At 37.8% G+C, this 24,896-nt stretch overlaps 1 protein-coding gene across 3 annotated transcripts in view; it reads right to left on the bottom strand.

Annotated features, from left to right (window-relative positions):
* Positions 1–24,896, bottom strand: part of BBOX1 (gamma-butyrobetaine hydroxylase 1) — a 70,248-nt gene that overhangs the window by 9,169 nt on the left and 36,183 nt on the right. For all 3 annotated transcript variants that reach the window (XM_004369728.2, XM_012557375.2, XM_012557377.1), the window contains one exon: positions 21,874–22,072. In XM_004369728.2, the coding sequence (XP_004369785.1) occupies positions 21,874–22,072 (199 nt within the window). The remainder of the gene's footprint in view (positions 1–21,873; positions 22,073–24,896) is intronic.

The raw sequence follows: 24,896 nt of genomic DNA, 5'->3' as shown, positions 1-24,896 counted from the left end.
GAAGAAAGACCTGGAAATTTACTTCTGAAAAAACTGGCTGGTGAAAACCTTACGAATAACAGCAGAACATTGTCTGATATAGTACCAGAAGATGAGCCCTCAGATTGGAAGACACTCAAAATATGACTGGGGAAGAGCTGCCTCCTCAAAGTAGAGTTGACCTTAATGACGTGGATGGAGCAAAGCTTTCAGGACCTTCATTTGCTGATGTGGCACAACTCATCAAATGAGAAGAAACAGGTGCAAACATCCATTAATGATTAGAATGTGGAATGTATGAAGTATGAATCTAGGAAAATTGGAAGTTGTCAAAAGTGAAATGGAATGCATAAAGATGGATATCTTAGGCGTTAGTGAGCTGAAATGGACTGGTATTGGCCATGCTGAATCAGACAATCATATGGTCTACTATGCTGGGAATGACAACTTGAAGAGGAATGGCATAACATTCATCGTCAAAAAGAACACGCCAAGATTTTTATCCTGAAGTACAATGCTGTCAGTGATAGGATATTATCCATAGGCCTACAAGGAAGACCAGTTAATACGACTACTATTCAAATGTACACACCCACTACTAATGCCAAATATGAAGAAATTCAAGAATTTACCAACTTCTGCTGTCTGAAATGAATCAAACATGCAAAGAAGATGCATTGATAATTACTGGTAATTGGAATGTGAAAGTTGGAAACAAAGAAGAAAGATCAGTAGTTGGAAAATATAGCCTTGGTAATAGAAATGAGGCTAGAGATCACATGATAGAATTCTGTTAGACCAACGACTTCTTCATTGCAAATACCTTTTTCAACCACATGAACAGTGACTATACAGGTGAACCTCACTGGATGGAATACACAGGAATCAAATCCACTACATCTGTGGGAAGAGATGATGGAGAATCTCAATATCATCAGTCAGAACAAGGCCAGGGGCCGACTGTGGAACCGACCATCAATTGCTCATATGCAAGTTCAAGTTGGAGCTGAAGAAATTAATAAAACTAGTGCACAAGGGTCAAAGTACAAACTTGAGTATATCCCACTTGAATTTAGAGACAATGTCAAGAATAGATTTGACCCAGTGAACACTAATTACTGAAGGCTAGATAAGTTGTAGGATGACATCAAGACATTATACAGGAAGAAAGCAAAAGGTCATTAGAAAGACAGGAAAGAAAGAAAAAGTCCAAAATGGATGTCAGAAGAGACTCTGAAACTTGCTCTTGAACACAGAGTAGCTAAAAGCGAATGGAAGAAATGGTGAAGTAAAAGAGCTGAACAGAAGATCTCAAAGGACAGCTTGAGAAGACAAAGTAAAGTATTATAATGAAATGTGCAAAGACCTGGAGTTAAAAAACCAAAAGTGAAGAACATGCTCAGCATTTCTCAAGCTGAAAGAACTGAAGAAAAAATTCAAGCCTCGAGTGGAAATATTGAAGGATTCTATGGGCAAAATATTGAACAACACAAGAAGCATCAAAAGAAGATGGAAGAAATACACAGAGTCACTGTAGTGAAAAGATTTGGTTGACGTTCAACCATTTCAGGAGGTAGCATATGATCAAGAACTGATGGCACTAAAGGAAGAAATCCAAGCTGCAAAAACAAGACAAAAAACAAGGCTCCAGGAATTGATGGAATACCGACTGAGATGTTTCAACAAATGGATGCAACGCTAGAGGTGCTCACTCGTCTATACCAAGAAATTTGGAAGACAGTTACCTGGTCAACTGACTGGGAGGATCCATCTATGCACCCATTCCAAAGAAAGGTTATCCAACAGAGTGCAGAAATTATCAAACAATATCATTAATATTGCACACAAGTAAAATTCTGTTGAAGATAATTTAAAAATGGTTGCAGCAGTACATCAACAAAGAACTGCCAGAAATTCAGGCTGGATTCAGAAAAGGATGTGGAAGGACAGATATCATTTCTGATATCAGGTAGATCTTGGCTGAAAGCAGAGAATACAAGAAAGATGTTTACCCTTGTTTTATTGACTATGCAAAGGTGTTTGACTGTGTGGCTCATAAATCATGAATAACATTGCAAAGAATGGGAATTCCAGAACAGTTATTTGTGCTCATGAGGAACCTGTATATAGAACAAGAAGCAGTCGTTCAAACAGAACAAAGGGATACTGCATGGTCTAAAATCAGGAAAGGTGTGTGTCAGGGTTGTATCCTTTCACCATATTTATTCAATCTGTATGCTTAGCAAATAATCCCAGAAGGTGGACTATATGAAGAAGAACATGGCATCAGGATTGGAGGAAGACTCATTAACAACCTGTGATATGCAGATGACACAGCCTTGCTTGCTGAAAGTGATGAGAACTTGAAGTCCTTACTGATGAAGATCAAAGACTACAGCCTTCAGTATGGATTATTACACCTCAACATAGAGAAAACAAAAATCCTCACAACTGGACTTATAAACAACATCATGATAAATGGAGAGAATATTGAAGTTGTCACAAATTTGATTTTACTTGGATCCACAATGAATGCCCACGGAAGCACTAGTCAAGAAATCAAACAGCATATTGCATTGGGCAAATCTGCAAAAGGCCTCTTTCAAGTGTTAAAAAGCAAAGATGTCACTTTGCTTTTTAACACTTTAAAAAAGTGAGACTGACCCAAGCCATGATATTTTCAATTGCCTCATAAGCATGTGAAAGCTGGACAGTGACTAAGAAAGACTGAAGAAGAACTGATGTCTTTGAATCATGGGCTTGAAGAAGATTATTGAGTATACCATGGACTGCCAGAAGAACGAACAAATCTATCCTGGAGGAAGTACAGCCAGAATGCACCTTAGAAGTGAGGATAGTGAGACTTCGTCTCACATACTTTGGACATGTTATCAGGAGGGATCAGTCCCTGGAGAAAGATTTCGTGCTTGGTAAACTAGAGGGTCAGCGAAAAGGAGGAAGACCCTCAACAAGATGGATTGACACAATAATTGCAACAATGGACTCAAATATAGCAATGATTGTGAGGATGGCGCAAGACCAGGCAGTGCTTCATTCTGTTGTACATAGGGTCCCTGTGAGTTGGAATTGACTTGATGGCACCTAACAACAATAACAGACGCTATGTTTAACCTTACTCATTAAAAAAGTTATGTTTAATTTATATTTTATTTAGTCTTCTAATCTACAAGTTTCCCTTCTACCCCTTTCTCCTCATTATAATTTTTTTGTTTGAAGAATTTAGGGAATTTGACACAGAGCTAGGCTGCTACTGCTCCATCAGTCTTTATTGGTACTTGAATTCACTTCTTTTAGAGTGAACAAAAACCTCTCCCTGTTTTAGCTTCTCTTTTCAAATTGACTTGCCAAACTTTCCAGTGAATACCAATCGGTCACTGTAGGGCTGTATTTTTCTTAGGTCTTTAAGATGCCTTGTGATTCCTTCTTTTTTCTCCAACATGGACATCAATACCATACCAGTCTTGTGAATGTTGGTGATATGTCCTTATCAGTTCATATTTTGGGGTTTGCGAGGATACTTTTTCTTTTATCTCTCTTGTAAATGTTTTCCTTTTTTTTTTTTGGCTCTTCTATCTAGTTGCTGTGATTGTTTTATGTGAGGATTTGGAGGCATTGAAAAACATGCCTCTTTCCCTGGATATGAATTAGTTTGATTTTGAGCTTGATGGTATTGATCACCTACTACGTGCAAAGCCCTAAGCACGGATGAGGATCTTTTATCATATAAAGAGTGAAGGTGGTTGTTGTTAGGTGCTGTCAAGTCAACTCATAGTGACCCCATGTGACAGAGTGAATGTTGTTGTTGTTGTTGTTAGGTTCCATTGAATGGGTTCTGACTCATAGCAACCCCATGTACAACAGAGCAAAACACTGCCAGTCCTGTGCCATCCTCACAATTGTTGTTATGCTTGAGTCCACTGTGTCAATCCATCTTGTTGAGGGTCTTCCTCTTTTTTGCTGACCCTCTACTTTACCAAGCATGATGTCCTTCTCCAGGGACTGATAACATGTCTGAAGTATGTGAGACGTAGTCTCGCCATCCTTGCTTCTAAGGAGCATCCTGGCTGTACTTCTTCCAAGACAGATTTGTGCGTTCTTTTGGCAGTCAATGGTATATCATAAATTAATGTCCCAGTTTCACAACTAGCCTTCGGAAAATAATTTTTGCCCCTCTCTATGTAAAATCAAGAAATCGAATAAGCTCAGCTGTTTCTAAATTGTGTATGTAGTAAGTTAACAGGAGTTATTTGCTAAAAAGGTTGCGTGGTCAAATACAAATTTGGGAATGTTGAGTTAAAAATTTTGCACAGGCCTGTAGGATTTTTTGAGAGTTAATATGCTGTGGTTATAGTGACTCGGAGCCCTGGTGGTGCAGCGGTTAAGTGTTCGGCTGCTAACCAAAAGGTTGGCAGTTTGAATCCACCAGTCGCTCCTTGGAAACCCTATGGGGCAGTTCTACGCTGTCCTATAGGGTCACCATAATTGGGATCGACTTGATGGCAATGGGTTTGTTTATTTGTTTTGTTTTTGGTATAGTGACTCTTCAAAAGGGAAATTATAATTTGCATTTTTTTCTTAATCTTACTTGGCCCACTTTTATCAGAGCTTCTCTTAGAATTCTGATATTGTCTTGGAACTTCAGGAAATTCTAGAAGATAGCTAAGGTTCCTCTAGTATGAAAGTGTCTACAATTCTAAGTGATTTGATCAAGACATTAACTAACTATAGTGAAAGGACATGTTGCTGTTGTTGAAAGGAAACACTGCCCAATCTTTCACAATCAGAATCCTTTAGAATCGTGGCTTTTAGACTCTAGACATTCTTAATTTATGATTCACTAACTATATAATATTGGACAAATTATCTGTCATTTCTGAGCCTCAATTTATATATATGCAAAATGGAACAATATATACTTCAAAGACTTGTGAGAATAAAGACGAATGTCTATGTCTGATACATTGGAGACGCTCCTTAGAACTCTCCTTCCTTCTCATTTTCCTGAACACCCAATATTTACTCCTCCACTTCGAACTTCAATTAGCACTTTTTATTTCACTCCATAGGAACTGACATTGTTGGGTGTTTTGTGAAGATAATCACAATTTTTAAAGAGGTCTCATATGTCTAATCATTTAAATATATCAATACACAATTCTGTCTCCTTTTCTAGATTTTACCCTTTTTTTTAGTGCAAAGCCAGGATTTTTGCTTTCTTCTCCTTACGTAGCCTAGTGCCAGTCCTAAAGCAGGGACTCGATAAATATTGATGAAATGAGCAGAAGCAGAGGAAGGGGTGATTTTTATGCGCCTCCATTTTCTTACGGTATGTGGTAAAGGGTAGTTTTAGCAGGGTGGGAAGGGATGGAACACTTAACACTTCTCTCCCCACTCCTCTCTTGGGAATACAGTAGCAACCTGTAACCTCTTCCCACATCTGGAGATATTTTTCTTAATGAGCAAAAGTGCAATTTCTTCCCTGTTCTCTGGGATTGAGAATGAAACTAGCTATTTTTCTCTGTTTTCCTCATTTAAGTTTAAGATGGAAAGCATGGTATGTTTTTCACTGAAGGTTACAGAGCCATCCATATGAGGCCATGAACTGGAAAGAGACCGAGGGAAAGGTGGAGTATATATAGCCTGCTGCAACTCATTTCAAGTATGAGTCAGGCAATCCATTATATTTCAATGACTGTGGCCAAGAAATACATGTTCTTTATGAAGTTCATGTCACTCGAAAAAACCAAATCAAACCCACTGCCACTGAGTAGATTACGACTCATAGCGACCCCGTAGGGTTTCCAAGGCTGTAAATCTTTACGGAAGCAAACTGCCACATATTTCTCCCATGGAGTTGCTGTTGGTTTCGAACCACCGACTTTTCTGTTAGCAGTTGAGGGCATTAACCACAGTGCCACCAGCACTCCTTTCATGTCACTCCGTAACCCATACATAATACACATCCAGACTACTGTCAGTTTAGGCATTCCAAGAATAATCAACATGTAGGAAAGGACTGAAGGAGACAAAAACAGTAATTTCATCAAGTTGTAACGTGTAATATTTTCTAACTAAGAAGATGTTGTCGACACTGTCAGTATGAAATGACAATTTAGATTTTCTTTTAAAACGTGGTGATGATTTTGCATTGATCCACCTACCATCTTTTTCCTGATTCCTCTTATTATCAAGGGTAAACTGATTGAGTTTTGCTGTAGTCAAGAGCTGGCTAAGATTCAAGTTGCAAGGTTTAGCCAGGAGCAGATCTTTTCTTTGTCATTAGCTGGCTTCTACAGGGATAGGACCTGTGACTTGGCTTCATCAGAGCAGTTCTTCGGCCCTCTGAGCTAACTGGCAGAGGACGATAAACACTTTTTATCCCTAGAGTGTCTTAGGCACAGTATGGGGCACGCAGTCTAAAAGTCTATACTTACACATCGTGATAAATCCCAGGAAAGGAGCTAACCAATTCCAGTAACAAAACATTCTCCTAATAGTTATAACATAAACTTGGAAAGTCCTAGAAACGTCATCTGGTCTACTTTCCTGTCTCCTTATAGAAATAAATCATGCCAAGAGAGCTGCTGCTGATTGTCTATGACTCTAAGCCCCCACTTATCCTTCCCAAATCCAAATCTCCAAGATAACACAGCGGAAAGAATTGCAAATATTATTCTTCGGCCTGTGTAGAAACTATTTTTTAAAGCCCAGCATTGAGGTTTTAGTGATGTAAGAAGTATTCACATGTATCTCTTATTAAAGTCAGATACTAATGTTGCTCTAAGCAATGCAACAAGACAAGCGGATTACCTAGACTTGCTATGGCTAAATCGAAGGTGCAGGCCCAGATTCTTCTAAAATTGAAGAGGCAGGTTCAACATAGCTTCTTAATTCAGTGGTATAGACTTACTTTGTATTGTATTGGGGCAGATAATTGAAAACTATACAAGTAATCCTGCTTTTGCCAAAGATGCTATTTTTCACAAACAGTTATTTCATGCCATTCTCAACATTTAACGTTTTTCTTGTCTTTTCAAGGGGTTGTTAAAAACTTATGCATTAAATCATGATTTTTAGAGAATATTTCATGGGGTTGAACTGAACACTGATTCCCTAGATTTACCCAAATCTAGATGGCCAGTAATGGTATTAGTAGTGTTTTAGGACAAATTAGAATCTTTCCGTGTTTATGGAATGCTTCAATATTGTTTTTGCTGGACTTTTTCTTTATATCCTTGGTGTTAGATTTTACAGTTTTTTGGTTAATGGATCCACTGGGAAAATCATGCTGGATTCATCTGTAATATTTTATCTTTCTTTTAAGAAGTGTTTCATATATGAAATGATGTGCTATGTGTAAAAACCTACAGTCTTCAATCTTGACTTGTTACAAGCTCTTCTCTTTGCATTATGCAAAGATGCCTTTTTTAGAGCATTATTACTTGCTCCACTGGATCTAAATCACAATACTCATATGCTATTTTTATTTTATATATTTCAAAATGAAAAATGCTCTCCTAGCTAAAATAAAAAAAAAATTTACATAATTTTAAATCATGAAAATTTTAGATATTAGTAATTATTATTGCCTTGTTTCTGGGGGAAGTGCTTACAGTTTTTGTAAATGATTCTTGCTAAAATTGCTGGCCCTGTGCTTTAAAAAGTCATTATCTTTTTAGTTTTAGTTGTACTATGGCTACTCATTTACATTGCCTTCATTTATGATAATAAAAATTCCATGCCATTTTTAGGTGAGCATTAATATCTCAAAACAAAAACCAAAAAACCAAAGTTAACCTTTCTCATATCCAGCGTGAGGGCAGTGGTGGTTCAGTATTAGAATTCTTGCCTTCAGTGTGGGAGATGTGGGAGAGCAGGGTCCCATTCTTGATCAATGCTCCTCAGATGCAGCCACCACTTGTCTGTCAGTGGAGGCTTTAGTGTTGCTATGATACAGAACGGGGTTCAGAAGAGCTTCCAGACTAAGACAGACTAGGAAGAAAGGTCTGGTGATCTGAAAATCAGCCAATGAAAACCTCATGGCTCACATGGTCTGATCTCATTGTGCATGGAGTTGCCACGAGTAGGGGACTGACCTGGTGTCAGCCAACAACGACAACAACATAGCTAACCTTGCTCTTATTCAGTCCATCAAATTGTTATAGAAATCTCCTTGAGACGTAAAGATAAAAAATAAATAGGGAGGGTTCTGGGATGATAGCAGTGACATAGTTTTACAAATCTCCTTTAATTCTCCATGCAGAGCATCTAGAGCGCAAAAACAAAAACTCGTGAACAACATCTAAACCAAAATTAGGTGACAAGATATCCCCATGAACCCCAGAATATGAGTGCATAGGACAAACCCTCAAAAGCCACGTCATTTATGAAGTATTAGCAATTGTACAGGAGGAAGCAAAGGGAAGCAATAGGGTCCTGATGGATCTGAAAAATCCCCAAGATATATTCCATAGCTCACAGAACATTGTTCCCACCTACCTTTCTTGGGGAATTTACAGTAAACAAGCTTCAGGCAACGAGTAGACAGGCATTGACACAGAACTGGTGCTAAGCAGGCATACATATTTAACTGTAGAACTAACTATAAGGGAGAAAAAAAGACGTATTGAAAAACTAAAAAATAGGGAAAACCAAACTGTAGTGATAAAGGATGCACTCCTGGGTGATAAAAATCTAAACCAGGAATTCAAAGACGTGAATAACATAAAATTCAGGATAGTGGTTAATTTGGAGAGAAAGGAGGGGTTTGTGACTGGATGGGACATGTAGATGAGTTCTGTAGTGGCAGGCAAAATTCCATTTATTCATTTGGGTGGTGGTTAAAGGGTGTTTGCCTTATCATAACTCATTAAGCTATACATTTGTTTTATGTGGTTTTCTATATTCATATTATATTTTACCATGAGAAGTTTTTTTTTTTTTTTATTATGTTTAAAGATTAGTAACACTCTCAATAATAAAAACGAAGACAGGTGGTGACAGGGAGATGACAACTACTTCTAAAAACATGAAAAAAAGAGTTATTACAATTTGCTCCCAACAAAGATTCCCAAACCTTCATTATATGAAAAACAATGTAAAATAATGGTACAAGTTATGAGGACTCCACATGAAGCATAGTTAGTAGTTATTTTGAGTGGAGGATCAAATTGTGCTTAATTATTTCATCAGAACAGGAAATGGATACCGGTTTAAGCTTTTTAAAATGTGGATGACTGAAATAAAAACTTTCCTTCTCTTGTGGTGTTATCTGAGGCTGTGTCAGCCTCATTTTCCTTTTGCAAAAACAGTTGGCTATAATTTGACTTAAAAGAGGGGAAGAGAATAAATATTCTGGTTCTGTCAGTGCGACTTCCTTTGAAAAGTTTCTGTACATACAATCCTGTCAAATTCTTCGCTTGAATCTGAACTGTAAATGTCAGTAGAAGCCACGTTTGACAGGCAACAATTATGATGTCATTAGGAACTATGGGGGAAATGTTAAGATAAACTTCCATAGCAGCATGGTATAGGAAAGATTTCAGGCTGCTGAGTCCAGTAAATCTGGGATTGCAGCCTGATTCTGCTGCCTCAGTTTTCTTACTTGTAAAATGGGAACAATGACACTAGTCAGAATTGTCAGGATTTAAGATTGTAACTATAAAGTAGTCATTTCCATGCTTAGCATATAAAAGATGCTTAACAGAACATTATTTTCTCCCGTTCCAATAATAACAGCTGCCTGTTCTGGCTGCACAGAGTATCACAGAGGAGACAATTGGGATCAGAGTGTTTGTTGGGAAGCAACTTCCTTAGTAGGGTATCTTATAAATTTCCTCAAGTGATTTCTGGAGGAGCAGGAGACACAGAAATTATTTTTCCTTTCATTCATGAGATGACCTCATACTCAAGTGGTTTTGCTGGCAGCATCATTAATTACTGTGAAACTTATTACAAAGGGAACCCAAGGGACTCTCTTGGCTGATAACACAAGTTGGGCTTCACAATAGCTCAAAGAACATAGATTTTTTTTTTTTTTTTATTTACTTAGGAAATCCCAATACTCACAAGAATACACATGGTAAAGTTGTTTTTCTTTTTTTTTTTTCCTACTCAAACACTATGGTCAGTACTATATCTAAAACAACTCGTTAAGAAATCCCAATGTGGTTTTTTTTACAAAGTAGGATGGAGTTACAACTAAATTCCAAACTCAGACATGTTTTCTTCATTTTCATTCCAAGTCCGAATAGCTTTTAGTTTGGGATTTCACAACCCAGAAGGCATTTTTATTCGAGAATGACTGTGTGGTTTTCTTAAGTGATTTCTTGGCTAGAAACTTCAACAAAATAGATAAACTTGTTTTTGATTTCCCTATTCAATCCCCTAAAACTTCGCAAATGTTTTCTCATAAGATGTATATCAAGTAAGTTACTATTTCAAAGTCAGATTTGGAGGTATTGCTAATGGTAGGAGCAATTTCTAAGTGGCCAAATACCGAGGAATAATAATATTTTTTACTCATACACTCTCAATCTCTAATATAACCTAATGTGTGAAGTGCTGCTGGGCTGGCTTACAGACAACTTGCAGAAATGTCCGCAGAAATCCAGTGGATGCTGGAAAGGCTATGTAGATATACTCCCCAGAGGCCATTTCAGTATTACTAATTCTTTAACTGGTTTGGCTGGTGTATTTGACAAACATCCCACTAGAAACATTTTCTGTTTGATTTTATTGTATTCATCTGATGAAGCCTGCGTGCAAGGCATTCATGCAATGCCAAACTGGGCAGTAGCAGTAACATTTTACATTTTACTAGTAAACATTTATCCCAGGTTTTCAAAGGGCAAGGCAGGTATTAAAACACTCCTGTAGAAAGAGTGAGGCAAGTAGTTAGTAGAGGAGAATCATAGAGATCCGGGAAATTACAGAAAATGCTTAGATCAACTTCTGCTCTTCAAATAGCTAGCGGTGAAGCCATGATTAAACTCTGGTTCCCTGTTGGTCCTGCGGGCAGCTGTCTGGGCAGTAATGAGATGTAGATGCTCTGGGGTGTTTGGTTTTCAACTCCTTCCTAAACTCTTAGGAAAGGAGTGTTCCAGAGTATTTATTTATACGTTTCCATTACAACTTGTGACCTTGTTAGTTTTGCTTAGCAATTATGCAGCTTCCATGCGTGTCTCCCCTGGATAAAATTTGACTAACACCAAGATCCACAAGTTTCCTATCTTTTAGCCATCTTCCTCACTGTTTCTCTCCCTCCTTCTTTTGTTCTTGAAGTTAATATTTCAGAAAAACATTATTTTTTCATTTTCACATCATTATTCTTATCAGTCTACCACCCATCTGTCAATTTTGTTGTACTTTGGTGGCTTGGGTGTTGCTATGATGCCAAAAGCTATGCCACTGGTATATTTCAATACATCACGGGTATTTCAAATACCAGCAGGGTCACCTATGGTGGACAGGTTTCAGTGGAGCTTCCAGACTAAGACAGACTGGGAATAAAGGCCTGGCGATCTACTTCTAAAAATTAGCCAGTGAAAACTCTATGAATCACCACAGAATATTGTCCAATATAGTGCTGGAAGATGAGCCCCTTAGCAGTGGTGTCACTAAGGTTGGTGTTACCCAGTGCGGTAACTCATGGTGTCACCCCATCCATGGACCTCCTCCTGTACCAGACCATACAGAATCCTTAGTAATGTTTTTTGTGCTAATGTTACTCATATATCGTAATTTCCATATACCACTGAATGTCATGGCAATAGCAGTGACATAAACAACTAGCAAAATTAAAATTACAGCTTAAATTATAACATCATATGCACCGTCTAAACGTATTTACATTTACATAGTTTCATATGGTTAAGGTGAAAATTCGGTAAGGAAACAATAGAATTCAAAGTAAAAACGTTTAAGAACTATACCAAAATTATGTTCATTTTAATGTTAAACTTTACCATTACATGAAATACATTAATGGATTAGGTTTGCATAATCAATAATGGCCCAAATAATGTAGAAGTTGTAGACAAATTCACATGGAAATATATTCATAAATGAAATAATACCATAAAAATAAACAGGAAAAAATACACAAGCATTTCGGCACTGGGTGAATATCTTGACTAAATCAGAACTTTCCTTCTTGGCCTTCAAAACTATGAACTTGTGAATAACATCATCAAATCAATGCTTTTTGCTTTTTAATGTGTCACTATTTTTTTTTAAACTATAATTCAAACTTAAATCCTAAAGATTTCATTAAATTCAGATGTATATATATAAGATATATATATGGAAGACCGTGATTTTTTTAAAGAAAATTAAAAAACAGTAAAATTAAAAAAAACTGAATTTAAGATTTAAGTTATATTTCTAAACATGTATCAAGAAATATAGCATTTTCCCCACTTCATGTTTTAAACTGTCAATTTCTCTATTTAGTTATCATAGTTATATAATCAATAATTGTTATACTGTAAATTTATTATTAGAATAATATGTGATAAATATAGTTGTAAATTGCTTAAATGTAATATTTTTTACATTATGTGAATACTACCAACAAAATTGTTCTGTAAAATCTTTCTACATTGAATTACAACATTATTAGTAACTGAATAGAAGACTTTTTGTGATTTTTCTCCTTCTTTTCTTTTAATCACTACTTCATTCTCAAAAAAGTTATTGTTATAGGTTCACAAATACTAATTACTACAAAATTGTAGCTAAAACACAATAAAAGTTTGACAAAATCAGCAACTGCAAAAACAGTAGCAACGAAAAAAACGAGTCCTTTAGCGCATGTAGACGAAACCACATGATTTGAAGCGTCATTGTAATTGGGTAATAATTACAGCTTTGATGGGCGTGCATTAGAACTTTCAAAAAGTAAATTATCATAGAGTTTTAGCCTTGTAGATATATTGCTACATATAAGCTGGGCTTACAAAAAATTTTGTTGTTACAACAAACTACAGGGATTTTTTTTTACTATTATTTAATGCATTTTAATGTAAATGTTATTGAAGCATAACACATATGGAAAAGTGCATAAATCTTACATGTACAGTCTGATGAATTTTCAAAGAGAACATACTCATGTAACCAGCACCCAGGTGAAGATAGAGAGCATCACCAGTATCCCAGAATCCCTCTCATGCCCCCCTCCAATCACCACTACCCCAGAGTCCCATCAATTACTTCTCTCTTGGGCCCATCCTGCTTGCTATGGGTAATACCACCCTGACTTTTAATGCCATGGATGAGTTTTGCCTGGTTTGGAACTTTATATAAAATGGTACAAAATGATTCAGAGTATATACTTCTAATATCTGGATTCTTTCACTCAGTATTGTTTGAGATTCATCCATGTTGCTATATCTAGTTGTAGTAGGTTCATTCTCATTAATGTACAATATTCTACCGTACAAATTTATTTAGCCATTCTACTGTAGATGGCCATTGGGTTGTTTTTAGGTTTTGGCTATTATGAATAACACTGCTATGAACATTCTCATACAGGCTTTTTGAACATTTGCACTTGCTTCTGTTGGGCATACCTTAGAGTAAAATTGTTGGGTGGAGGTTCAGCCTTAGCAGACACTGCCTGTTTACCCTCCTGTCAGCAGTATGATAGTTCAGGTTACCAGGCGGCCTTGCCAACACTTGGTATTATCTGCTGATTTACTTCTAGTCATTCAGGTGGGTGTGCAGTGGCCTTTCATGGTAGTTTTTATTTGCATTTCCCTAGCCTTGTGAAGTTAGGCATATTTTCATGTTTATTGGTTTATTTATATATCCTATTTTGTGAAATGTCCATTCAAGTTTTTTTGCCCATTTTTCTGTTGATTTGTCTTAATTTGTAGTTTATATATTCCAGATACAAGCTCTTTGTCAGATGTATGCACTGCAAATATCTCTACTCACTTTGTAGCTTGCCTTTTTACTGCTTAGTGATGGCTTTACTATATTATACTGTTTCTTAAAGTGATTTTTAGTACTTTTATTTTTTTTTTAACAACGTCCAACGTAACGGAGGAAATCTGTCAAATTTCTTTGCCTCCTTTTATAACCAATTCCATCGAGTGACTTCTAGGAGCATCAAAAACTAGCACTGGGAGGTCAGTTTTAGGTTGTTGTTCCATATAAAGTTGTTAAGATGGTTCCTTACAATGTGAGACTTTGAGGGATTTTTTAGGGGGAGGGCGGGAGGAGGAACTCATCTTACACTTAGGCACGTGTAAGGATCACTCTCCTGATCAACATTTGCAGTACATGAAAAAGCAAGCTCAAGTTCATGGGCTTGCTATCTACCTTCAGTGGTGACTTCTGTGTTGTACTGAAGACCTCTGTCTTCATTACAATCATTATTGGCTATGTGTTCTATATGTCAGCAATTAATCATTAAATGTTTATTTTACGTTTACTTTGGTGGAAGGCAAAGCAACCATTTTCTTGTACTTGTGATGGCTTTTTGATGTGCTAACTTGGTAAACCAGAGTCCCGTTGTTCAAACACTAATCTAGGTGTCACTAGTAAGAGATTATGTAGATGTGATTATCCTGGATAATCTGGGTAGGCATCATTTAATCAGTTAAAAACCAAAACCCAGTTGCCATCAAGTCATCTCTGACTCCTGGTGACCCTATGCACGTCAGAGTAGAACTGTGCTCTGTAAGGTTTTCAATGGTTATGATCTCTTGGAAGTAGACTGGTAGGCCTTTCTTCCAAGATGCCTCTGGGTAGACTCAAACCTCCAATCTCTTGGTTAGTAGTCAAGTGCTTAACCATTTGTGCCACCCAGCAACTCCTTATGTAACCAGTTAGGTCTTAAAAGCAGGGCTGAGGCTTCCCTAAGAGAAAAAAATTCTGCTTGTGGACAACAGCTTTGGCCCATGCCCACGGAGTTCCATCCAGTTTGTGATCTTTTCTTTCTGACAGTGTGGTGACAACAGTTTCAGCCTGTACCTGTGGTTTCCAGCCTGCCAGCCCTATAAATTCTGAGCTTGTTTAGCCAGTCCCCACAATTGCATAAGCCAAATACATCTCTCTATATTTCTCCTACCAGTTCTGTTTCTCTGATTGAAACCTGACTGATATAATCTTAGGTGACACAAGTATCTTTCTTTACGAAGGTATTATCAACAACGTGCAAAAGATTCATGAATTAAATGATCCTTATTAGCATGCACAAAACTAGACTAGAAACATTTTGTGTGGAATGCTGTCTCTGAAGGTTATTACAGGGCTAATTCTTGATTCTGATATTAAAATGGTAGCCATTTTACTATTAATTTTTGTATTTTTTAGAACTATCTATAGAAGCCCTGGTTAAGTGCTGATCTGCCAAAGGAAAGGTTGGCAGTTTGAACACACCAGCCACTCTGTGGGAGAAAGATGCAGGCGTCTGCTTCCGTAAAGATTACAGCCTTGGAAGCCCTGTGGAGCAGTTCTACTCTGTCACATGGGGTCACTAGGCGTCGGAACTGACTTGACAGCAGTGAGTTTAATCTTTACAAAAGCAGATTGTCGGGTCTTTCTATTGTGGAGCCCCTGGGTGGGTTCAAACTGCCACCCCTTTGGTCAGCAGCCAAGCCCTTAACAGTCTGTGCCACCTGGGCTCCTTTTCTCAGAGGCTTAACACACCCAAAACTAAGGTTTACAGATCTGTTTGGTTCGATAAGAAAGACCAACAGCTTGGGCCGAAGAAATCTGGCTTCTAATCTTAGCTGTTCCACAAATTAGATGTGTGATGATGGAAAATTCTCTTAACTTTTCTGAGCCCAACTCTTTATTCAATAGCTAACAAACAGTTACTAAATCCTACAGGGATATTTTTATAAAAAATTATAAATTTCTGCTGAAGCAGTGCACAAAAATTTGATAGACAGTCTTTTTGGTGTCACTCGCTCAGACAGTGTCACCTGGTACGGTTCACACCCCCTGCACCACTCTAGTGATGCCACTGCCCCTTAGGTTGGAAGGCACTCAAAATATAAATGGCAGCAATAATAGACTGGAGCATACCAACAACTGTGAAGATGGCCCAGTTTGTTCTGTTGTGCATAGGGTTGCCACGAGTCGGCGCTAACTTGGTGGCAACTAACAACATTCTTATTAGTATAACGTTGGCCGTGTGTATTAATGCAACTTCCTTGTACCAACAAATGAAACATTCTTAGAGAGAATCAAATCTGATCTTCTGGGCTCTACTCTGGAAAGGAGGCAGGCTTACTAGCTAAGGTTGAAACTGCTAGACTTTCTGATAAAGAAGTTGCCCATGAGGTTAATTTTTAAACCAAGGATTGATAGACGTCAACAATGCTAAGAAAGAATTTTTGGAGGTCTTTGATATTTTGGCACATGTTCCCTTTCATTAAGATTTCCTCTGAGATAGATAACTGTGTGTCAAGCCCTGAGCTATTGTTAAAGGTACAATGCTGACCAGGTCACCATTTCTTCCTGCAAGGAGCTCAATATGACAGTGGCAATGGCAATGTCACTGTGCATGGCAATGAGGTATGCATGTTTTAGTTTCAAAGGCTATTCTGACTAGTAAAGTTACAAGGAAGACAACTAGGTAAGACACAATACAGATGGCAAATACTTTCTTTTTAAAATTCTACTGGACCTCTCCCCTAGCCCCCAGCTTACTCTCTGTCCCTCTCTCTCACGTATACAACAAACACACACATAAATGGGCTTATGTAAATTATAATACCCTGACCTAGCCAGCTGATTTAATTGTCCGACTAATTAGAAAGGAAATTTTTAGTGTTTGATTTTTGCCTCTTTAGGGATGACGATCTGAACTTCTCGATGTTGTGTTATCAGAATTGTGGTCTCAAAAGGCCACACATTACTACAGCCCAGCAAACAAACAGTGATGATATCTTACAACAGAGTTGTCATTTTCTTTCACACCACACACATTGCCAATATACAAAGAATCTTTAATTAAAAATAGAAATTGCCTTATTTTATGTCATGAATTAGTGGGACAGAGGACAATTTCCACATCTCTTCCCTGATGGGCCATCCAGAATGCATAAGTAGATCATTTGGTTGAGGAGTAAAATTATTTTGTTCTGTCATAATGTCTGGGCTTGGGGATGAAGTACTGGTAGTCATCTTCCAGAGCAGAGGCTGGAAATGGTATCTCTTTCCTAGACCTGCAGAGGCTGCCAGACCAAGGGAGGGTTTAGCAAGTGTGGTTGTTGGAAAGGAGGAGGAAAAAAGTTAGCAGGTCAAATGAGAAGGTCAAGAGAGGCCAAAAGGCAACCAAAAATAGAGGCAGACTTGGGATAGGTTGTTTGTAGGCAGAATAAAAGGCTAGGAGAAGGAAAATGTGGGGAGATGCATGCAGGAAACAAGGAACAAGTAGGAAGGGAGTGCAACAGTCCTGAACAAACTGTTGAGAAAGGGACTGTGGCTGCAATTGTCTCTTACAAGCTGTTTTTGGCAGGATGTCCAGGAATGTGAAAGAGTGACATAAGATAAAAATGACTTGTGTCTGACTTGAATTAACTTGGGGCTGAGGAGAAAGGGGCTGCAGAGCATTACACAGTCATAATTTTATATATGCATTTTTAATGCCACCCCTATTTACACAATGGCTTTGAAGTGTCTAAGGTCGTGTATTAGCTGGACCATGCTTTGCACCATTCTGGGGGAGCATCACCCTCCAGTTATGTATCCCCTTTGAACTGCTGCTGGCATGAACTGACTCTGCCATGTTCCTTCATTTGTAATATCAGAAATTCACATTTCCTTTTGAGGCTGTTCCTTGGTTTTAGGGAATTTTTATTGGGTCAGAGTATTTAGGTGAAGCCAACTCAAGTATTGATATTCACCATTGTGCAACAATCACTAGAGGTAATTTGCTGTAAAATGGAAACCAAGGTCTAGTTCAGAACAAAACACCTAGCGTAGTGCTTTGTACGTACTAGTATTCAAGAAATTGTTGTTGCATAGATGAGTAAAACAATGATGCCACAGATCAAGAGACCTTCTGTTTGATTGCCAACAGTTGCACATTCTTTTGGATTTACTCTGGGGGAGGTGCATTCTTAAAAACATTCTTACTTGGTCTGATCATTGAAGATGGCAGTATATAGGTAGAGTATAGGCTGCAAGGAAACCCTGGTGGTGTAGTGGTTAAGAGCTACAAGCTGCTAACCAAAAGGTTGGCAGTTCAAATCCAACAGGTGCTCCTTGGAAACTCTATGGGGCAGTTCTACTCTGTCCTATAGGGTCGCTATGAGTCGGAATCAACTCGATGGCAACGGGTTTGGTTTTTTTTTTTAATAGGTTGCAATGATTATTTCCAATTGGTAATAGATAATTTCTTCAATAACATCACCTTGCTCAAAGGGAACCCCTCCAAAAAAAAAACAAAAGAACCAAATCTGTTGCTGTCGAGTTGATTCTGACTCATCTGGAAAGCACTTTTTACTAACTTTTTTGGGGAGGTGGGGAGGCAGGGACATGGGTTGAGGCTTCTTGGCTCCACTCTGTATAAACAACATGTCCATAATCAAAGGTCTAAATCCTCCTGAAAAAGTGATCTTTTTACATACTGCTCCGTATCTAAAATATAGATAGATTGACAAAGCTGACAGTGAGAGTTCCTTTACCAGCTCTTATTCTTTTCTCCCTGGAAAGCTTTTCATCATCATCAAGGCAATAAGGTTTCTTCACATGGTTGCAAGAAAAAAAAATTGTTTAGATGATGTGCTGACAAAATAATGACAATCATCTCAGAAAGTACAAATGTGGAAAACGACGTGCACTTTTGTCCTCAAAGCTATTACCATTTTCATTTGAACATTTTATAATTGTGAAATTTTCTAACCATTATTGTATTTATTTGCTGATTTATAGCCCTTTAAAAACATTTAGACATGCATTTATTCATTAAACATTTATTCATTGCTTGCTATATACCAAGATTGTACAAGATGCTGGAATTCATTTGTTTTTATCCATCCAACCATTTAACAATTGAAATGACAGCCCCAGCTAAAAACAGATATTCTCATTCTCATTTTAGATCCATGCATTTAAAATTTCCCAAACTAGTAACCCTATTTGAATGGAATAATGCTAGTGGGTATTATTGTTTTTGGCATCTAAAAAGAGCAGTCACCAGGCTCCTTGAACAATTTGCATGGAAAGCAAAATTATCTTTAACTTGCTTCCACTTTTTTTGCTATCCCTCTCCTATCCTTAAGAGTTTTTCTTCTCCATTGTTTATTGCCTTTATTTATTCATTCCATTCATCCACTTACCAACCATTTATCAAACAAGAATAAGGCACTTTGACAGTAGAGAAACAAAAATATGAAAGAGAGGGATCCTATTTTGAGAAGCTACTGATTCCATTATGAAGATAAGCTATGTCGAGCCATAACAACAGTAGGAGGAAGAACGTGATAAATGTCATTTAGTGTACACAATCGTGAGCATTCCGGGGACATAAACATCCAAGTTTTACACCGACTGAGACTTACCTTCTCTTGAAGTACACCTTAAGTACTCCTTCCTCTCAAATAGTGGTTCTCAACTTTGGCTGTATCTGAGAATCACTTGCAGAGCTTTTAAAAGTCTTGGTACTCTGGCCAAATTACAGGTCTATTTAAAAAAAAAAAATCTCTAGGGATGGGACTCAGACATCGGTATTTTAAAAATCGACTATTCAAATATGCAGCCTAAGTTGAGAACCACTGTTCCAAATATCCCTTCTTCTTTTAAATCCTCTGTTACTCAGACTTCAACATCACATTTCCACATTATTGTGGAGAGGAAAAGGAGAGAGAGGTAACTTATGAGCTACCAGGGAAAATATTCACTTTTTTTTTCCTTTTAATAACAAAAACAAAAACAAAATCAACCCTCCCCCCAAAAAAATCAAACCAAAACAAATAAGAACAAAAACAAATAAGCAAACAAACATAAACAAAACAATAATAGTAAAACTGTTAGCCTCCGTAAGTTCTTGAGATAGGAATTAAAGGTGCCAAAAATAATATGGAAACATCTTGGTAATCAGTGATGAAAGTGAGAGTAAATTGGCAAGAAAAGCAATTATTGGCACATGGTGTTATTTGAGAGATCCAGGGAAGAAATTAAACCATTTGAGGAAGGTGAGAGAGGATAGGTTAAACCTATCTTGTTAGATAGGATGGTCTTGGACAATGGAAATTAAATGACAGTAGGACATCTATTTGTTTTGACAACAGACTTGCAGTATTTATTCCAATAAATTTCACAATCTTAGATCAGTGGTCAAATTATTGGGCCCTTTTATGGGACTTTAAAAACAAAACAAAACCCAAATCATAAATCAGGTCCAAGATAATGATCCTTAATGTGATGGGTGAATGGTATTAGGTAACTCCAACAAAGAAGCCCTAAATTTGGCCACTGTTATGAAATTGTGAAATCTATTGGAATAGACACAAAAATCTGTTGTCAGAAAATAAAATCTGAGTAAAAAAGTTTAGAAGAGATTTATTTTGATATCTCCTTCAAAGAGTTGTTGTGAGAACTCAATAAAGAACAAAATATAGAGCTGAGGCTCTGAATAATTCTGAGTCTTTTCCTCCTCTTTGTTTTGTCTTTTGTTATTGCTGTAATCTCTAAGGCAGCTCAAATCCTTGGAGATGTAGGGGAGATAAAAACTTTATACAACACACCAATCCACCAAAGGTAAATGTAAGTTCTTTTGGTGGAGGGTGGAGACTGGGTGATCCAAGTTTAGAGCAGAGCCTTCTGCCATGAATGCACTTGCCCATATCATCAAGGACAAGTGGTTGAGTATATCTGATCCTCTGTTTACGTCTCCAAAAGGTCTTCCTCTAAATCAAAGTGTCAAGCTCAAAGGCTAGCAGAGCTCTTACAGGTTTGGAGTGGGATTGGGGAGGACTTGGCAAACTAGAGAGTGAGCATATGCTATCTTCAAGGTGCAATCTCTACTTATGTCCAACAGATTATTGGCATGCAGGGATTTAGACACAGTTGTTGCCAGATTGGATTTTTCAAAAAAAGTCAGAAGTCCAGATTTTTAATGTAAAATCTCCCAGTTTGTAAACGTTGACTACTAATTCCATTTTTTTTTCAACATAACATGGGTGAAGCAAAACACACTTGAATACGTACAGCCTCTTTGCCATCACTTTGCAACCTTGGATTTTGAAGGTCCCTCTCACTTCTAATGCTCTTTACTCTATGAGCCCAAGAATAATTGTATCCACTTTTTGGGGGTAATAATAATAAGGATCTCACTGTAAAGACTAGAAATATAGTTATATCCACATAATCTGGGTAAGTGTTTCCTATTGTTAGTGTTTCACTATTCACAATTAACGTTACCTCACAGGCAATTCTTATGCAAATAGCTTCTTGTTCCAAAGTTAAAAATCAATTATATTTCCTGCTGCTTGCTAAAGTGCATAGACTTTGTTTCCTGCACCTTAGTTTCAGCTTTTTTGAAACACATCTAGTGACTAGTTTCAATTCCCAAGGACCCAACTTAATTTTGTGCCAATTCTGGGGAGGTAAGACGTAAATGAACTTTAACATTTGTCAAGCTGAGTAGTTTATAAACAGCTTAGAGATACACTCTTCCATTCCACTTACAATGAGACTGATGTCCTTGGTGCCTGATATCTTTAGGCTTTCAGGCGCCTTAAAACTTCTAGTCATTCTCTCAGAAATGCCACTTTTAGACTTGTATTCCCATCTAACTTCCTGCTTAAGACATTATGGAAATTTCTGTATCTCTAACAAAAGGAATTCTTGCTCTGGGAAATACATCAAAGTTTATGTACACTGGCAGAATGCAAAGATTTGGCCACTCACCCATAGAATGTGAGATAAAGGAAACCAATCCTTTTCCCAAGTTTTAAAACTTCTCCTCGTTTGTCAGATGCTCCAGTGAGTCGCACTATGCCTACTTTCTTGAGGGTAGAGAGCCACCTGTATGCACGTTCATCATTTTTTAAAACATCTTCAAAATCCAGAGTGGGTAGCTGGAACTCTGAGCCCCAGTACTGACATTCTGTGAATTAAGAAAATAGAGACACCCCATGTGATTACGTTTTTTATACAATGGCAACTTCAGAAAAGTGATTAGTTTATTAAAGTTAATTTTAGATTTATCATGGAGTTTACTCAATTTAGACATTCCAGAAAAGGCCAAGTCACCAGGATTTTCTTCCCTAAAGCCGTATCAGCCTCCTGCCCACACTTGTGCCTGGTCCATAACCAAAAACCCAGCTGCCGTTGAGTCGATTCTAATTCCATCTGTGTCAGAATAGAACTGTGCCCCATAGGGTTTTCAGTGACTGATTTTTCAGATGTAGATCGCTATATCTTTCTTCTGAAGTGCCTTCCAGTGGATTCGAATCTCCGGCCTTTCTGTTAGCAGCAGAGCGCGTTAACTGTTTATACCACTCAGGAACACTCTGGTGTGTGATAGGTACATAACATCCTGCATTTGTTGGAGGAATATTGTTTGGTTTAGGGATGACTCTGGGTCTGTATGTCCTTAGAGCTTCTCTGCCTGGACACTGCTTAGAAATAATCCTGAGATGTTATGTGTGTTAAAGCCAAGTTCTATTGCTCAACTTCAGATGATAAAATCAGAATGGTGGACTAGAGCGGCATATTCCCATTCCAAAAGACAGACTTTGCCATGGTAGGTACAGCTCTTTCGTCCTTTTATTTCACCTGATAAGAAACTTTCTCTTGGGCCAGGGAATTTTGGGGGGGTCAACAAGTGCTGGCTATGTGGAAGAAAAGATGAGAATTTCACCCTGGGGTGTGTAGACACCTTGGTGGCAGTGCCACAGAAATAAAGCTAAATGCCTTCCTCTAATTTTCTGATTTCTGATGATGAAATGCTCATAAAAATATTTACTTGAATAAGCATAGGGAAACAGTGATTGGCTTACAAACCAAGCTCTCCTCAAGGAGTTGGAACCCAGAGGAAATCTAATTGTGCCAAGGGAAACAACTCAGATATTAACTGCTGAGTTCAGAAAAGACAACTCTAGTTAAGCTGTTTGATTTCTTGTTGGTCTTTGCCACATGTTGTTATGACCCTTCCTAGCTAGTGAGAGAGTGAGAATTTACCATCTCAACATCCTCCTGAGTGATGCCTCACTTTTTAACTGGAGAATATAATCATGTTATAGAAAACAACCCCAAAGCCCCCAGTTTAAGAATGAAGAATGGGTCAGTGTACTCTTGTAGTAGCTGTGGACTGGAAATCGCTCTCTCACTGATGCCAACAGACTTGTTTTTGCACAAACAGGGATTCCTTAGGAGTCAAAGAGTGGCTTTAGTTTCAATAGATACGTGCAGGTATGGGGAGCCACTTCTTACTCTTTCACAACTGTTGCAGAGGTGAATAGGTGTGTGTGGGTGGGAAGACTTAATCAGTCTATAAATGCATATATTGCCAACATTTCTGGGTTATTAAGCATAAACAACTTGCATAACGAACCAGAATTTCCATGGCCTAAATTACCAACTGTAAATTAGGACTCCCTAGTGAATACATTGGAACCCTGGTGGCACATTGGTTAAGAGCTACAGCTGCTTACTAAAAGGCCAGCAGTTCAAATCCACCAGCCACTCCTTGGAAACCCTATGGGACAGTTCTACTCTGTCCTATAGGGTTGCTGTGAGTTGGAATCAACTGGATGGCAACGGGTTTTGCTGTTGTGGTTGTTTTTAATGGCTGCATTCATTCTTTTACATTGTGTTAACATTCTTTATTAATTGATACATTTCACTAGTCCAAGTGATTTAGTATATTTTCTCAGGAAGTCCATTTTATATCCAGCCATTTTCTCCTAATTTCTCATTTTAGCATTTCTCCCTGTGTGGGACTAACCAGAACTGAAAAATGAAATAACTATAGCCCTTCCTGCTGTCTTTCTTTCTTCTTTTTCTTTTTCGGCATTTCTTCTTGAGTGCTTTCTACATTTGAGAAATCCTTTGAGTTTAATATTAACCAAGTCACCCTGGCAAACAGAAGGTCAGCACTCTGGTCTCGTTGTATCAGGCCAGAGCAAGTCGGCTAAAGCAGTCACAGACGATGAGGTGTGAAGGTTTTGAGATAGCAATTATATATATGGTGGGGGAGGGAGCATAGGTTAACATATAGGTTCTTGGTGTGCCTTAGTTATATTAAAACAAACAAACAAAAAAACCCCAAAAACAAATCCATTGCCTTTGAGTCAAATTCAACTCATAGTGACCTTATCCAACAGAGTAGAACTGCTCTATACGGTTTCCAAGGAGTGGCTGGTGCATTCAAACTGCTGACCTTTTGGTTAGCAGCCAAACTCTTAATTGCTGTGCCACCAGGGTTCCTGGATTATATTGGGGACCCACTAATAATTCGTTGGTTTATCTTTTCAAAAAACGTACTATTTTACCATCTCTCAAGGAACTATGGTAGGTAGTAGGTTTCAAGGAGCTCATAGTCTATGGGAAAGTTGGATATGTAAGCTACTATTAAAACATAATATGATAGATGCTATACTTGAACTGTGTTCAGGATACCAAGTAGTTAAGAACAGAAGAGGTCAAAGATGGTGTCCTGGAAGTGATACTAATTAAAATAAGTCTGAGATAACGAAAAGAAGTTCATATGCAGAACATACGTAGGGGACTGAGGCAAAGAGGATTCCAGGTGAGGAAATAGCATAGGCAAAGGTCTGTTTCTAAACTTGGACCATCCAGTCTCCCCGCCACTCCCAAGAAGTTCCTTTTACCATTAGCGGGTTTGTGTTGTATAACATTTGTGTCTCTCCTTTATCTGCAAGGATTTTCTCTTCCTGATAGATTAAAGCAATAACAAGGACAAAGGA

This window comes from Trichechus manatus, unplaced genomic scaffold (assembly GCF_000243295.1).
Source record: "Trichechus manatus latirostris isolate Lorelei unplaced genomic scaffold, TriManLat1.0 scaffold00006, whole genome shotgun sequence".
Taxonomy (NCBI): Eukaryota; Metazoa; Chordata; class Mammalia; order Sirenia; family Trichechidae; genus Trichechus; species Trichechus manatus.
The sequence above is the reverse complement of the archived record's forward strand: the minus strand, read 5'-3'. Positions and strand labels throughout refer to the sequence as shown.